Source organism: Stenella coeruleoalba (genome assembly GCF_951394435.1).
Source record: "Stenella coeruleoalba genome assembly, chromosome: 19".
Taxonomy (NCBI): Eukaryota; Metazoa; Chordata; class Mammalia; order Artiodactyla; family Delphinidae; genus Stenella; species Stenella coeruleoalba.
Window position 1 is genome coordinate 5445664 of NC_137165.1, and position 16734 is coordinate 5462397.

The 16734-nt window shown below is 44.2% G+C and overlaps 1 protein-coding gene across 1 annotated transcript in view; it reads right to left on the minus strand.

Annotated features, from left to right (window-relative positions):
- MYOCD (myocardin) overlaps positions 1-13817 on the minus strand; it is a 93528-nt gene extending 79711 nt beyond the window's left edge. Inside the window, exon 1 of the mRNA XM_079905746.1 lies at positions 13332-13817. Within this exon, the coding sequence (XP_079761872.1) occupies positions 13332-13386 (55 nt within the window). The 5' untranslated portion in view covers positions 13387-13817. The remainder of the gene's footprint in view (positions 1-13331) is intronic.
- Positions 13818-16734: the final 2917 nt, after the last annotated feature.

Here is a 16734-nt window from a genome sequence, read left to right on the forward strand (position 1 = left end):
CCATTCATTGGGAGGGGGTCACGAGATCCAGGTTCAGCCCCGCTCTGCCATGTTTCTGCGTGTGAATTTCAGTGGGTCACGAACCCTTTCTGAACCTCATTTTCCCATCCCTCTAAGGAAGGTATCATTAGACCCATTTCACAGGGTCACTGCCGTGATCAAACGAAGACTCCGTGAGCTGGGATAAATGACTACACAAACATTCGAGAGGTGAACGTAGGCGTCCAGGGAATACCTGGATGAGAACTGGTATTAGAACTTGGAACCAAGGGTGTGCTTTACGAGGGCAAGGAAAAGGAATTCTCTCCAAATTAAGGGGACATTTTTCATTCCACGTCGCTGTAGTCCTGGAATAGACTGAAGTTCTTTTGAGATCCTAAGTGAAGCGTGTGGTATACGGTGCTAGCATTGAAAGGACATATTGCCTCTTCTGGTTATAAAACATATTTCCATTTCATTAGCTATTCTTTGAAAGTACCATATATAACATGCACGTTATATTACATTTCAGTGTCTTCAAACATTCTCCCTTTGTTGAGCATTTTGAGTTTTTCCTTCAGTTTTTCTGTAGCATGTATAACACTACCAAGAATATCGATCTTTGACTCGTCATATGAAGTGTATAGTATATACATAGTATACAATAGACATATGTGTATATTATATACTCACACCATTATATAATCATGATCTATATAATAGTGATTGATATAAATATATATAACATATAATAGTGTGCGTATATATATATATGTACACATATACTGTACCTTTAAAGTTTGAGAAAATAGTAAATGTAGGTATATTAAAATTCTTTTTAAGCGTTAGAAAATAATCTTGGCTCTACTGTTTTTACATGGTTTTGAAACAACCAAACATAACATTTAAGAACATTTTCTGTCTCTGGGACATTCCATAGCGCTGGGTTCTAGTCTATGTGCTAAGACCAGAACCTTCTGCAGAGACTGGTATTCTACTAAAGCCAAAGGCTGCTTTGCCATTTCTATGCCTATTCTGTTCTCCTCTCCCAGCTAATACTGTATCTAACTTGCTGAATCTCTAATCTAGCCCTTTGAACCTTGAAGCCAGTGCAGATGGCTACTACGTGCGAAGAACGCTCTAAGCAGAGGGACCATTTATTTTGCTGAGAGCCACTGGCCTTCAAAAAGCCAGGTATCGGCCCATCTTTGCACCATCGATGTCTTCCCAGGCTGCATGTTCCTCAGAGGATCACACTGAGAACTTGGTTCTGGGAGCCCAGAACTCTGATTCTAAATCTAATGAGTAACCTTGGGCAGATTTCTTTTTTTTTTTTTTTTTTTTTTTTTGCGGTACGCGGGCCTCTCACTGTTGTGGCCTTTCCCGTTGCGGAGCACAGGCTCCGGACGCGCAGGCTCAGCGGCCATGGCTCACGGGCCCAGCCGCTCCACGGCATGTGGGATCTTCCCGGACCGGGGCACGAACCCGCGTCCCCTGCATCGGCAGGCGGACTCTAAACCACTGCACCACCAGGGAAGCCCTTTGGGCAGATTTCTTAATGTCCCAGGCTCTCAATCTCATCGGCACGACCAGTTTTGTAATCGCACAGAGTTGTTATGAAAATATAAGCGTATCAACCTGCGAGTTTAATGCACCATAAAAATAAAAGGTATTATAATTTAGCAGAGTGCTGTCTGATCCTCCAACACTGTTCCCTCTGGAGAGAGCTCTTCGCCTTGGTTTCAGTTTTAGACAGAACAATATTTTCGATTACAAGGGTGTAGGATTTGGGCTCTCAGTGGCGCCCGAAGAACAGCCATGAGCCACGCTAATCCTTACAGCCAACTGGTAACCTTGCAAGGTCCCAGACAAGGCCTGGGGCTCTTGTCGGAAACACATATGGACCTGAGCTGGACAACTACCCCTGTCTGGAGGATGAAAATGATAATAATGCCTTTCTCAAAATTTTCTTTGAAAGGGAAGGAATAAGTGATAGTACGTACATAAATCACTTTATAGAATACAGTGTAAATCCTATAATGATCATGAGTATCTGCAACACTCTCAAATGTAAAAAGAAACGAGAAGTAGCAGCAAATCTCACGAGGTAACCACAAGATGGCTGTAAATTTAGAAACAATATGATATTTTATAATAATATTGAAGTAATTTTAAATATTGCAGATTAACCTCCTATAGCATATTGATATAAATAATGATATAATCATGAATATTAATCCGTGGATAAAACCATTATCATTGACGGAGTACACAAGTACATCCCTGCACTAGGTCCGATACCTTTTTTGTCATTTCACTAAAGCCTCGCAAAATTTCCACAGGGCAGGCAATTTTGTTCCCACCTTCACAGACGGAAGAGTGGAGAGCTTGAAGGATATGCTCAAGTTCATACGACCAGGAAAGGTGGAGCCAGGATCTGAGCCCAGGTCAGTGAGACTGTAGGGCTTGTAGCACGATATACACATTAGAATTTTCCAACACAGATTAATCGGAGGGGGTGCCAATGTTCAGTCTCAGCTGCGGACCAAGTTTCCTCGGTTGTAGTCTGAACGTGAATGTGCTCTCGGATTGGCGGGAGTTTGTAACAACTTAAACCTCCTAGGTGTTCAGCCAACCTGTTTCAGCGGCTCCTCAGTTAAGGAATCTTTCATCTCCTACGACTGCATGGCTTAAAACTGAATACGCAAGCAATGTCCGCTGCTAATTCACGTATTACCAAAGTTATTCCTGCTTACTATAGAAGATACAGGAGACACTGAATAGATCATCAAAATAAGGGATATAGGAATATAAGAAAGAAGATAAGAAAAATTAAAAATTACTCATTTTCTCACCACCCAGAGATAATCACTGAGAATGGATCCTTCTAGACTTTGTTCTATGCTTGAATGATTTTGGTACATTTGTGGTGTGTTCTGATCCCTAACTTGCTGAGCTTAAAATATTTCAGCTATCAAAGTATTTTTTTTTTAAAGGGAACACTTGTACACTGTTGGTGGGAATGTAAGTCGGTGCAGCCACTGTGGAAAACAGTATGGAGGTTCCTCAAAAAACTAAAAAGAGAACTACCATATGACCCAACAGTTTCTCTCCTAGGCATATATCTGAAAAAAGCAAAACCACAAACTTGAAAAGATACATGCACCCCAATGTTCACAGCAGCATTATTTACAATTGCCAAGATACAGAAGCAACTGAGTGTCCATCAACAGATGGATGAAGATGAATAGATAAAGAAGATGTGGTCTATTTATAAAATGGAATATTACTCAGCCATAAAAAAGAATGACATTTGCAGCAACATAGATGGACTTGGAGGGAATTGTGCTAAATGAAGTAAGTCGGTCAGAAAAAGACAAATACTGTATGATACCACTGATAGGTGTAATCTAAAAAATACAACAAACTAGTGAATGTAACAAAAAAGAAGCAGACTCACAGAACAAACTCGTGGTTACCAGTGGGAGGGGGGAGGGGCAATAAAGGGGTAGAGGAGTGGAGGTACAAACTACTGGGTATAAAATAGGCTCAAGGATATACTGCACAACATGGGGAGTATAGGCAATATTTTGTAGTAACTGTAAATGGAAAGTAACTTAAAAATTGTATAAAAAATTTAAAAATACAAAAACTTTTTTTTTCACTGCCTTTTGATCAAGAAATGAGCATGATATTTAGAATCTACTGACATTTCTGTGTGTGTTTGGGGAGGGTGCTAAATTTAAAACTGTCTTCTAATATTTTATGTCATGTCACTTATTTATTGTATAACTGAAAGTCTGTGCCCTTTTATTACCAACCTCTCCCTATTTCCCCCACCTCCCAGCCCCTGGCAACCGCCACTGGACTCTTCTGTTATTTGATATTTCTTACATGTATAGTGTCTTAGGGCAAGTCTGTTGTTGTTGTTTTTCAAAAATCTCTTGAAATTTTTTAATCAGATAAACTGAGATTAAAATACTCAAGTTTCATTAAAAGTCCTGGGATTTGGGAGAGATGGCATGTATAACTTACAGGTTAATTAGTATTAGAAACAAGTAGCTTAGTAAATCGCTATTTAGAAAATCACGGACAGTAATGGCAATTGGGTATAAACCTGAAGTTGTAGTCCAGAACTCCACTGGAATGTAGAATTAAATCCACTGGGCCAAGTGTGTGTGTGTGGGATGGGCGGTGGAGGGGGAGGGTGGGAGAAGCGAGGTTTAGCTTGTGACAGAGATGGTCATCATGGCACAGATGGGATCAGACCTCGTCTCTGCCGTTTACCAGTTATGTTACTCCGACTAAGTTGTTTGACATCTTGAGCCTCAGTTTCCTCATCTATAAAACGGAATAAGCATACCTGTCTCATAGCATTTTCTGTAAGGATTAAATGAGATACTGAAAATGTCATAGATAACAGGTTCCCAGTAACTCTTGGTCCTGTTCTCTTCTCCTTTGACGAAGCATCAATCATATCTGGTAATACGGTCACATGTGGTCCCCGAATAGCAGATCACACAGAGGGAGCCAAAGGTTTCCAAAGGTATCAGGTACTTGTGGCTCCTTTTCCTTTTCATTCTTGACTGAAAAGGTGTGAAAAGCTCACTGAACGGCAGTCCACATTGGATAAGTATCCAAGATGACCCTGAGTTAGTTCTATCACAGGGTCAAATAGTCACTGCCATGCGGAAAAGGGACTAAGGTTAAGCTTGGGGCATTGTTAAGTGCTCCAGAAATACAAGCTACCCTAGCGGATCATAAAGATTCCTATCCATGATTCCCACACTTGGATTATTTCCTCTAAAGGACGAGTATCCTGTAAAACAGTCCAGAGGAAGAGAGAGCCTATGTGCATGAAGATTTCCATAGTAGTGTTATTTAGAACATAAGAAGTGTAACTGGCTTAACATTCCACTACAAGTGGAATTAGTATGTACTCACTTGGTGGAATAGGATACAGTCTTTAAAGCAAGAATTATGCTACTACGGAGCAGTCTGGACAACTGCTTATGATATCGCGCTGACCGCTAAAAAGGCTGAGTTTAACTTAGGCGTACGCTCTGACCACAGCTTTGTAAAGTTCTTTACCTGTCTGCACAAGGGCAGGAAGGGAACACAAAACAGTAAAGACATTTGAAGTACTGAGGAAATGATTGTTCAATGAATGTTGAATAGCATTCTCTTGGAGTTAGCCTGTTTTGAAGCCCCACGGCCCTGTCTGGAGCTTGAGTATCGGAATGTCCCGTGTGGAACTTTCCCTCAGATCAAGAAACCAGCCCAATCAGTCATGAGGACAACAGAGTCGAATGACTTCCTGAAAGGAGAGTGTTTCCCGGAAGTAGGAACGTCAAAACAGCTTATGGGGTATTTTCCAGTCATTATCTGTGAAACAGGGATATTCCTGGGGGCTACTGGACTATATTTTATGAGAAAGAACTGATGACTTTGCACTACTTAAGAGTCCAAGGCGAAAGAGATGCAGATTGAAGGATGGATAACTTGTTTGAGTGGCAGTTCAAACTGAGATGTTAGGCAAGACATGAGAGTCTGTGCATTTGCTGATCATTGCTGCGCATACCAAGTGATGGTTAAGGTCCTACACGGGGGAACCCAATAAATATATTTTACAATATTACGGTGGCTTAATCCACTGCTTCTACTGCTAGAATTCTACTGCTTTCTCTAATGATCTAAGGTGGCTGAATACAGCAAACGTCAACTGGTGTAATTGAAACGTGAGAGAACTACTCTAGCGGTATCTACAGAGAAACAGGAGAATTTATCTTCCTCAACCAACAGGAGAAAAGAATGCAATTATTCTTCCTTCAGTGGTTTCTGAGGGCACTTTGCTGTGCTCTGTAAAAAATGAAAGTCAGGAATCAGCCTTATTTATTCCGAATTTCTGGGAATAAATGACAGTATAAAAAATTTGGAGACCCTTGTATTTTCCTCTAAGAATGATAATGCAAATGTAGTTAGGTAAAGCTTGACTTACCAGCTGTTCTAGATGATATCAGAATAGAAATGAGTGCAAATTACTGACTTAAACAAACACTGTCTGCTTAATAAAGTTGAAAAAACTAAATACTAAAATCATAAGGCTGCAAAAAACTATCATTTGGCTAATGGGTGGTTATTTTTTAAAATCTTATTTACGTCTATCAAAACCACTACTCCATGCTTCTCTCTTGTGCGATTCTTGCCACCAGGTCAAGGAGTCCCTTCCCACGTGGGGAATGGAGACGTCTTTCTGCAGAAGAAAGCCTCGATAATTCTACAAAACTCTTTCCCTAACAAATAGCAGGGATCATTTTACCACTATGGAAACAGATGCCCAGCAAGCTGCAATGACTTTCCCAAGATCCTGGAGTCAGAGAGTAGGCGTGATGGGTTCCCCCTACAGGTCTGCCCACAGGAGAGCGGGCATGAGACTGGAAAGACTCATACCTGGGAAATACACCTGCCAGCTTCCCTTTCCTGATCTGGGCAGAGATTCAAGATAGCTCGTCATGGCCTTCCCTGGTGGCACAGTGGTTACGAATCTGCCTGCCAATGCAGGGGACACGGGTTCGAGCCCTGGTTCGGGAAGATCCCACATACTGCAGAGCAACTAAGCCCGTGCGCCACAACTACTGAGCCTGTGCTCTAGAGCCCGCGAGCCGCAACTACTGAGCCTGTGCGCCTAGAGCCCGTGCTCCACAATAAGAGAAGCCACTGCAATGAGAAGCCTGCGCACCGCAATGAAGAGTAGCCCACGCTCACCACAACTAGAGAAAGCCCGCGCGCGGCAACGAAGACCCAACACAGCCAAAAATAAAATAAAAAATAAAATAAATTTAATTTTAAAAAAAAAAAAAAGCTCGTCACCATCTGCTAGAGGACCAGTGAGTTCGTGCTAATAAGATGGAAATAAAGATGAAAGACCACTTCATGTTCCAACATCTCCTATTCAGGTCTGGCTTCTTTGAGGTATGTAAAATCCTCAGAGTGCTGGGTTGAGCACTTCTGCTTCTGCCAGGTACTTCTGTTGTTCTCCAATTCCACCCAATTAGATCAGAATCCATTCAATTTGGTTCAGTCCTATTTGACAAACTCTTACTGTGTCTGTCATATACTGTAGCAGATAAAAGATGAATGCCACTCTTTATGGTCTTAAAAAACGTATGTTTTCAATTTTTTTCAAAGACCCCAGATACACATAATTGGATTCATCATCATCCCTGGTCCAAGTCACACTGTCATCATCGGCCCGTGAATGAACATTATTTAATTAATTTGCTGAATAATCCACGTGCATGTCACCACTGCTCAACCTACGACCACCACCAACAACCTTTCTCGTACTCAGGCTCCATGCCTAGCTCTTCCCCTTGCCTCTCCTACTGCAGAGGTAACTACTTTTCTGAATTTTGTACTTATATTCACTCATTCTTTTTTTGTTCTAGTCTTAAGCACCACTCCTTCAATATGCCTACAATCTATATAAAAACATAGACTGGTTACTTTTGTTTCTGAATAGTCTTTGTGGGGGAAAATAAAATGCATCTATTCAAGGCATTGTTAATGGTGCCTTATCTATGCCAATCACTGTGCGAGGTGCCGGGGGAATAAAGCAGTGAAAACGAACAGACAAAAATTCCTGCCCTCGTGGACAAATAACTGAATGATCAAGTAAAATGTTCAGTGTCCTCCATAGTGCTAGGAGCTATGGATAATAATAATAAGGCAGGTTAGGTGCAGGGGGGCAGTTTGGGGCTCTTGCTACAGTAATTAAGATGCTGGGGGAGCCCATCTGGTATATGAGGTGAATGCAATGGTCTGAAGTAGATGGGCTGGCCCCTGAATGTTCCACTAGCTTTAAAAAAAGATTTAAAAGTCCCATTTAGGACTTAAAACACACTCATCTTTTAAAATCCCGGTAACTGTGTTCTCATGTGGACTTCTAGAAGGCTTGCAGGAACCACGCACAGGGTATTAGAGGGTCAGCTCTAACATTCCACGTGAGGACATGGGATGGGTCTTTTCTGCTTCCCAGTCGAACCCCCAGCTCCTAACACAGTCTCCATTACAAGGGAAACATGGAAGAAATATTCCTGCATGTTTGTTGAACGAATGAATGAATACGTAGCTCTCGTATAGCATTTTTTCAGCACCTTTCAGGTTGCCTGTGAGCTCCTTGGGGACATGGGTTATAATCCTCTGATGGATATTCCCGGGGTGGGGCATTGGTGCCAATAAATAACGGAGGTTTGAGCAGTGAAAGGGGGACCCAGCACGGGAGGAAGCAGCCAGGAAGGAAAAGCAACAGAGTGCGCACCTGGCTGGGTGCGGAGGGCTTGCCAGCTTCCTAGACACAGAGATTAACCCCATGAGAGAAATCACTGTCGGAAACCGTGAGTTTTTCTGTCCAGAAAGAATTCTCCACGATGTGTTTGTCCAGCTAAACTTGTCCTCTGAGATGCTGTGTGAATAAAGGTGAAGCATGTCTCGGAATCCCTGCCTTTCAGAAGCTCATAATAGACATGAGAAATAGTAAGGGCTTCAGAAATCCTGCAATTAAAAATCCAATTTAATTTTTCACTGTACTTTGCTTCCCTCTTTTTTAAATTTCCTGCTGAACAACTTGAACGTACTGTGGAGTTAGTCTTCTGTGGACCTCCCTGGGGAAAACACAGGTATTATGGCTGAATAATCTATATTAAAGGAAAAGTGCTACAGAACAAAGTCTGCAGGAGAGAGGCATGTGGAGGGGTTACAGTTAGGAATGCCTTATTGGAAGCTGCTGTCACAGGCAGAATAACGTCCCCTCCTCGAAGATGTCGACATCCTAATCCCTGGAACCAATGAATATGTTACCTTACATGGTCCTATGGACTGAAATGTGTCCTCCACACACCAGATTTCACATGTTGAAGCTCTAACTCCCATATGTCATAGTATTTGGAGATGCGGGGCCTTTGGAAATGATTAGGTTTAAATGAGGTCCTGATGGTGAGGCCTTCAAGATGAGATTAGTATCCTTGTGAGAAGAGATCAGAGAGCTCGCTGTCTGCCTGTCTCTCTTTCTCCGTGCCATGTGAGGACACAGCGAGAAGGTGGCCGTCGGCAAGCCAGGAAGAGAGGTCTCACCAGAACCTTTCCTTGATGGCACCCTGAACTTGGACTTCCAGCCCCCAGAACTGTGAGAAAATAGATTTCTGTTGTTTTGCTACCCAGTCTATGGTATTTTGTTACAGGGGAATTAAGGCTGCTGATCAACTGACCTTTTAAAATAGGGGGATTATCCTGTATATTTTCCGTTTATTAGCTTAGAGTTAGCTCTGAGTGCAGGGGTAAAATCTTACTCGTTTTTAAATTCCCGGTATCTGTCACGGCGCCCGGCATATAGTAGGCTCTGCCTTTGTGGTTACAGGAAAATGTTGTAACCGTGGGCAAATGAGAGATATTCTGATAGCACATTAAGTAAACAAGTAGTAAATTTTTATATCACTGAAATAATTTTACTTCAAAATTCACCTTTGTTTTAATATTAGAATATATACCAATATGCTACTGGTCATTTCAATAGCAAAATGGAATTTGGGAATAGATATTTGTGCTCCAGTAAACGTCACACCCAAAAGTTGTCAAGGAAATTTAGAAAAGAAGACTGAACACGTGAAGCAATTTAAACGATTGTCTTAGAATAATCATATCTTAGAATAATAATGGATTAATTATAAAGATGGCAGGTGTGAATTATTCATTCATCCACGTGAGAAAAATTTATTGAGCATCTACTCTATGTCCCGTTCCTGAGGATACAACAGTTAAAAAATGTCACAGTAACACTTCTATGAAGTTTATAGTCTTCAAAAGTTTACGGAAGTACTCAGGGACGTTCATTTGGGAAAATATCAAATCTTAGGGCTGGAAGCAACTGCAGAGATGAACCAGTCAAATCCTCTGTTTTGTAGATGACAAAAATGAGATCTGAAAAGGTCAATTAAATTAGGTAAATATATATAGTTTTATAGCCTAGTTGCCACAGAAAATGCAAAGTGCCTAGTTCAGGTGAAAGTATGCTCCCAATATAGGCTAAAAAATTATTCATTGTTTATCTGAAATTCAAATTTCATTAGGCATCCTGTATTTTTATTTGCGAAATCTGACAGCCCTAAATTTTCGGGGGATGGAGGTAAGGTCATGGCAGGAAGCAGAGTCTCCCTTTGTATGAGCTGTTTGGGGAGAAGAGAAAAAGAGAAAAAAGCAAAAGAAACACAATAGTTCTTTAGAAGGGAAACCCACTAATGGACCTCTCTCTCTCGTTTTGATCCTCTGTGCATGATGTGTGTGTGTGTATGTGTACACACGTATGGGTCCTTGTGTCTTACTGACACAAGGATTATGGTATTGAGGAAAATTACTGACAGTGATACTGATTACAGATACTGACATAACAACAGTGAAAAGATGAAAAACAATAAAAATGTGGTTAGTTTAAAAGCAACACTAATGACTGCATTTAAGTAAACTGCCTCTGATTTATGCCCAACTGGCACACAGCCCAATCACAATTTTGCTTATTCCCAATCTTTGCATTTTCAGAGAACCATAAAATGTTTCTAGAGGGTCTGAGAAATCACCTAGTCCAACCCTGACATTTACAGATGAAGTAACCAAGACTCAGAGAGAAGAAGTGACAAACCCAGGACCACCCTGCCTAAGAATTTAAATAATAGAACAATATTTTTTGAGAGCTTACTAAGTGCCAGGCATTTTTCTAAATGCTCTACTTGTAGTATCACATTTAATCATCACAACAATCCTATAATCATTCTCATCATTCAAACGAAGCAAACTGAGGCAGATAAAGTTACATAATTTAGCTAAGGTTCGAGGTTATACAGCCGATAAGGAGAAGTACCTGCTAAAAACCCAGAGTTTGGCACTAGATCTGCACATTCAATTGTGAAACCCTGCGGCCTCTCCAGTAAGATGAGTTTATATCACTAAACACGATTGTCCATGTAAACTTTCATGTTTATTGCTCCAGTAGCACCGATTTGGCAGTTAATAACAAGGTCACTGGAATACAGCTTATAGCAAGTCAGTTGCAAGCTGTTACCATACATGTCAGTTTCAGAGTCAAAACAGTTACCTGTTCCCTTACAAACCAGCCCTACACACAGGCCCCTTGGTATGATCAATTTCGTTTCCTGTATTTTTTGTTTGAAACTTTTTAAATGAAATACACCAGAACCCACTGTCAAAGCAAACATTAGCCCTGAGATAGTTTTATGAGTTCACATTTTGAGTAGTTTGTGAAAGAAAAGAAGAAGACGAAAAAAACGAGAAAGAGAGAGAGAGAAATCAAAACAGAGAAGAGGCCTTCTTTATTCATTGTTAGCCATAAAATAAATCGAGGACTCTTAGGAAGAGGCCCTCTTGTTCGCATGCTGCCAGCCAGACTTCTGTGCTCCCGCAGCTAGGGCTGTAATTATCTCCAGGAAGAATAATCCCCGTCCTCAACACTACATTTACTTAGTTTTACATTCAACTTGTCTTCTTCTCTTTTAGGAGATTATCAACCCCTTGCATTCAGAGGACCAAACCACTTTGTCCATTTCCAGACCCCGTTTCCCTGTTTATCAAAGGTAGAGGATTAAGCCTGCCTATGTCTGCTTCGATAGCATAGCATGTCTTCCCAAAGCAATCCTTCCTGTGACACAGAAGCCTGTCCCAGTTTAAAAAAAAAACCAAAGTGAGGCTGCCATCGGAATTCTCGGAAGCTGCAGGGTCTAGGTCTGCAGGGTCCACCTGGGAGACACCAGGACTCCACGGACCCACCAAAGCAGGAATTAGGAGCACTGTCTTCCTTGCCTCTGCACTGCAGCTGAAGGAAGCATTCGTTTGGTAAGTCTGTTTCGCAATTCTACTATCAAGTACATCACCAAGTCCATCTAGAGACAAACCAGCTCCTCCCCTGCCCCTGCAGGAAACTGGCAAGGGTGCCTTTGAAATGAGCGTAGCTTCTTGCAAAACAAATCCACATCCTCTCTTCTTCAGAAAGGTGGCAGTGTTGCCCTGCGGTTTTGACCAAATTGCAAAGCAGTGGCCATGTCTCTAGTGGATTAACAGACCAACCGCCTCACCTCACCACGGAAAGGAAAGGATGGATTAATCCACTGCAGAACCTAGTCCCTGACAGACCGGCCCCGGATCTTCGGGGCACTGAGTCTTGTAGCTGCCTCCGTTCTCAAGGTTTCATCTCGCTTTGACGGTACAGAGCCATAGAAAATCTCCAGTGGACCCCACAAGACATCTAAAAGCCAGGAGCATCTAAGCAAGTCCCAGAGGACCCTACTTTCCAGCATCCACTCTTCTCATTTTTTGGTAACATCCGTCCAAGTGAAATGCTGCGTGGTCCCACTTAGAAGGGCTATGGAAAACTTAGCAAACTATGCCAGCATCCTTCTAACACCTGTTATGGGAAATGTTCACATCACAGTTTATATAAAGTAACCCATCTTCTAAGCGGAAGTTGTACCGTTTACTGAGCAGTTTGTTACCGCTTTTATAAAACCGATATTCTACACAGAGCTATTGACAAAGAACCAAAGAAGTCTCCCCGTCTCAGTGTGGAGACCCACACACATCAACACCTTCCAGGGGCGAGTTACCACCCTATGTGTGAGGCAGTTAAAGGCCCGTCTCCTCTGCACTCACCTTCACTCAGCGTCCTCTGAGAAGTTCCTCTATTGCCACTAACACAGAAATTTGGGGGAAAAGTCTCCATTTATAAACATCAGATGGTTTGGGAAAAAATATTTGTGGCACTGGACTTCTTTTTTTCCTACAGTGATGTCATTTTAAATACTTGGTGTGCTCCAAATTTGCTATTTTTACTTCCCCCAAGTGACTTTTTTTGGGAAATACATTTGTTTGGATTAGCTCCATTTGAAGTGGCTCCTGTATCTAATAGAACAGCATCAGGTTCGTTGTCTCAGCAATTCTGACTGATACTGTGCAGCTCTCCAACTTGAAATCCCCTATTTGCTCACTTTCAAGGTTATTCCTGTTGGATGGACCCCCTCCAGAATTTCTACTCGCAAACAGAGAGACAAAAGTAAAAGGACTGGCCTTTTCACAAACAAAAACCACACTCTATGACTCAAAGCATTTACAACAGAAGACATTAAAGGCCCCCCAAGGCACATACAATTCTTCACTTGCCAAATGTGCTTCTGGGGAACAGAGTTGAAGTAGCCAAGGCGCTGGCTTTGAAACATTTATTGGAAAGCAGTGTGGAGTTGAGACGTGCAGAAGAGGAAAAGTTGAAGAAGGAATGCCAAGTGCCTTAGCCCTACCTGATCTGAACTTGCTCCTAATCAGCAATGAGTGCTCAGACCCCAGGAGTGTCATGTTGAGTCTCAGCGAGCCGCTGGTCCCTTGGCCAGATGGCCCCTGACTTCCACCAGGTACGGGCTCCCGGGAGCCCAGTTGACCGCAGTTAACAACCCAGAATTCATCCAACTCTCCGCGAGCTCCCCCGGGTAGGAGTACAGTGGCAGCCAGTGACCGAAACCAGAGTCCCCAGAAAAGTGGCGGCCTCGCCGCGCGGGGCTACGCCGCGCCTCCTCGGGGTCTGGCGGGGCGCCGTGGCATCCCAGGCGTGCGCGGCTGATGTCATAGGCTGCCCGCGCTCCTCGAGCATCCCCACCACGCCTTTATGAAGGTCCCCAGTTTGCTATCTGATCCTCTTTTACTACTGACAGGAGCTCAGCCAATCAGGAGTGGCAAGCGGGGCCCGGGACGCGGAGCAGCCGGAGGAGTCCCGGGAGCCTGTCTGAACTCTTGGCTGCGGGCGGCGCGGGGGCGGGCGGCAGGGATGCGGAGGGCGCGCGCGGGGGGCGGAGCCGGGAGCCGAGAGCGGCGGGGAGGGGAGGGGCGCCGCGTAGCGTCAGGCGCGCAGGTGGGCGGGCCAGGTGGGAGGGTGGGGACCCCGGGGGAGAGGGGGCCTCCATCCCTGCAGCCTGGCAGGCGGGCGGCGGGCGGCGGGCGGCGGGCGTGGCCCACCCCGGGAGGGGACTTGCGCGCCCGCGCACCCGGGGCGCACCGAGCTTGGCAAGCAGGCTGGACCCCTGGCAAATAACCGAGGCTTCCAACGCACCAGGGTGAGCACATTCTCTCTCCGTTTGCGCAGGCAGAGACGGAGCATACATGTCGCAGTTCCCGTATCAAACCTGGATACACGTCCACGGAGAAAACGAAACGCCTTTCATTTTTCTGGGATATGCTCTTTTTGGACAAACCTGACTCAGGCTGTCTGCAGGTGCAGCCAGGACACAGTGCTCTCTCTCCTGCGGGAGATACACGAGTTGGAAGCCCTTTTGGGGCGCTCAGTAGAGTGGGACTCAAGGAGGGAGGGTCTCTGGAGCAGAGGGATGTCCGAGCCGGGCTTGGGCTCAGCTGGTAAAGGCTAAAAGACTTTTCCCACGAGTGAGTCCCGAATCCAACACCAAGTGATTGCGCATCCAGAATGTGCCAGGTGTGATAGGCTCGTCTGTAAATAAAATAAAGACATGCTCTCGAGAAGCTTGCTTAATCGTTGGCAGCACAGAAAATAACACGGAACTATATACACACATAGTGTTGGGTTGAATTTATTTGCAACCTTCTGTGCACGTGGGCGTCGAAGTGTCATCTACTACATGCACGCCTGCTTATGTCTCAGAGTGCTAAACCCTTCAAAGATCCGTGGGTGACAGATGAAGACCTAATATGGCCACAGCTCCTGGGACAGCTTCTAATGCTCTGAGTTTGGGCCTTGCCCAAATTCTCGGATCCTTGAGTTCACCCTTTGGAACTGACCAGTCGTTGGTATAAATGAGGTCTTCTGGACTAGACCACTTAATTCCTGATATGTCAGAAAGGCGGAGCAATCCCATCCTTGTTCCTCTTGGGGATAGAGGCCTGTCCCCAGAGGCCGTTTACGGAGGATAAGATGTGCATGAGTATCTCAGTTATTATGAAACACACTCATACACAAGGCATCTCTTTCCTAGTTCCGCTGGAATAAATTGTCACAACTTGAGTGGTTTCAAGCGACAAGAATTTATTATCTTGCAGTTCTGGAGGTCAGAAGTCCTAGGTGGGTCTCACTAGGCTGACATCACAGTATTATCAGGACTACTTTCCCTTGTGGAAGATTTAGGGGAGAATAGTTTCCTTGCCCTTTCCAGCTTCTAGAGGGCGCCCATGTTTTTTGTCTCTGGCTTCTTCACGTTCAAAGTCAGCATGATGGGTCAAGTTCTTCTCACGTGATATGGCCCTGCCCTTTCGTCTGTGCCTCCCTCCTCATTTTAAGGACCTTGTGATTATACGGGGCCCACCTGGATAAACGCCGTTGTAAGGTCAGCTGATTATCAACCTTCATTCCACCTGCATCTTTAACCCTTTGCCATGTGATGTAACGTACAGATTCCTGGGGTTTAAGATGTGAACATAGGGGGTAGGGGCATTACGGTATCTGTGACACAGAGTGACCCCTTTTCCTACCAGCCTGTTCTTGTCCTCAGTTGAACCCCAGGCTCGTGATCTTCAATGAAAAGAGGTCAAGTGGAGGGAGGTTTGGGAATAGAGCTGCCCAGGAGCCTGGAAGAACCCTGGCCAGCTTTCAGATACCTGTGGCAGGGAGGTCCTTGACAGGGAGGAGACCAGTGGGAGAAGGAATATTGCTAAATTATCTGAGCAGAGAAAAAACTATTCAGAGCCACATTCAACAAAAAAAAGCCAAACAGATTATTATCCTGAGGGCTGTGGAGCGATACATGGCAACCTGGCGGAGAATTCTTGCAGTGGAAGTCGGGATAAGGGTCTGCCTGACCCAGATGAGTTGGACAGGAGTGGATTGTTTTCCCTCTGCAGGCCCGAGAGCGTGTGTGTGTGCGTGTGCGTGTGTGTGGGGGGGGTTTCTTTTTTGAGTAAGTTTGAGAAATGCTGGTAACCATAGCCTTCCTCAAGTTTCCCATCGGAGCATGGAGCTGCTGACATCAGCCCTCTGGGATTTATACCCCCTATGGCGAGGAATATCTATGGATATAAATATTCTCATATAGAAGCTCATCCTTCCCCCCTCTATGCAAGCATTTTTTGTGAAAAAAAAAAACATTTTTGGTGGAATTTAAAGAGGATGTTCCCGAGGGAAACATGTGTCCCAAGCTGCCGTGCTTTGGGAGCAGCGGGCTAACGCAGCAACGGCAGGCCCCCAGGCTCTGTCCTGCAGTTGGACCACATTGGCAGCACTTCTCGGGGGCCTTGCTATCCCCCTGAGGCCTAGCGTGAGCCTGGGATGCGATGTGATGTAAGGGAGAGACATGAGCTGCTGGGAAGCTCTCCATTTGCATCTAAGCTACCTCTGTGACCTCGAGTAAGTGACTGAAGTCTTCTGAGATGCTGGGCATCTTCATGTAAAATGGAGCTAGAAATGCTCACTTCCCAGAAGTGTTGGGGCACTGAAACAAAATAATGCACCTGGAAGAATAATAATTACCCAGAACAATTCTTCCTGCGTGTTTTAGGTCCTTCTCTTTACCCTGCCCTCTTCTGCATCCATTCTTGATCATACCAGGTAATCCCAAATCCTTTTCCCTGGTTTTGGCTTTCCTTTCCTTTGCCCTCAGGTACCTAAGGCTGTGTCAGAACTTACCACGGATCTAGCAGCTTGCAACAGCCCACACGTTTCTTTTTTTTCCAATTTACTTATTTATT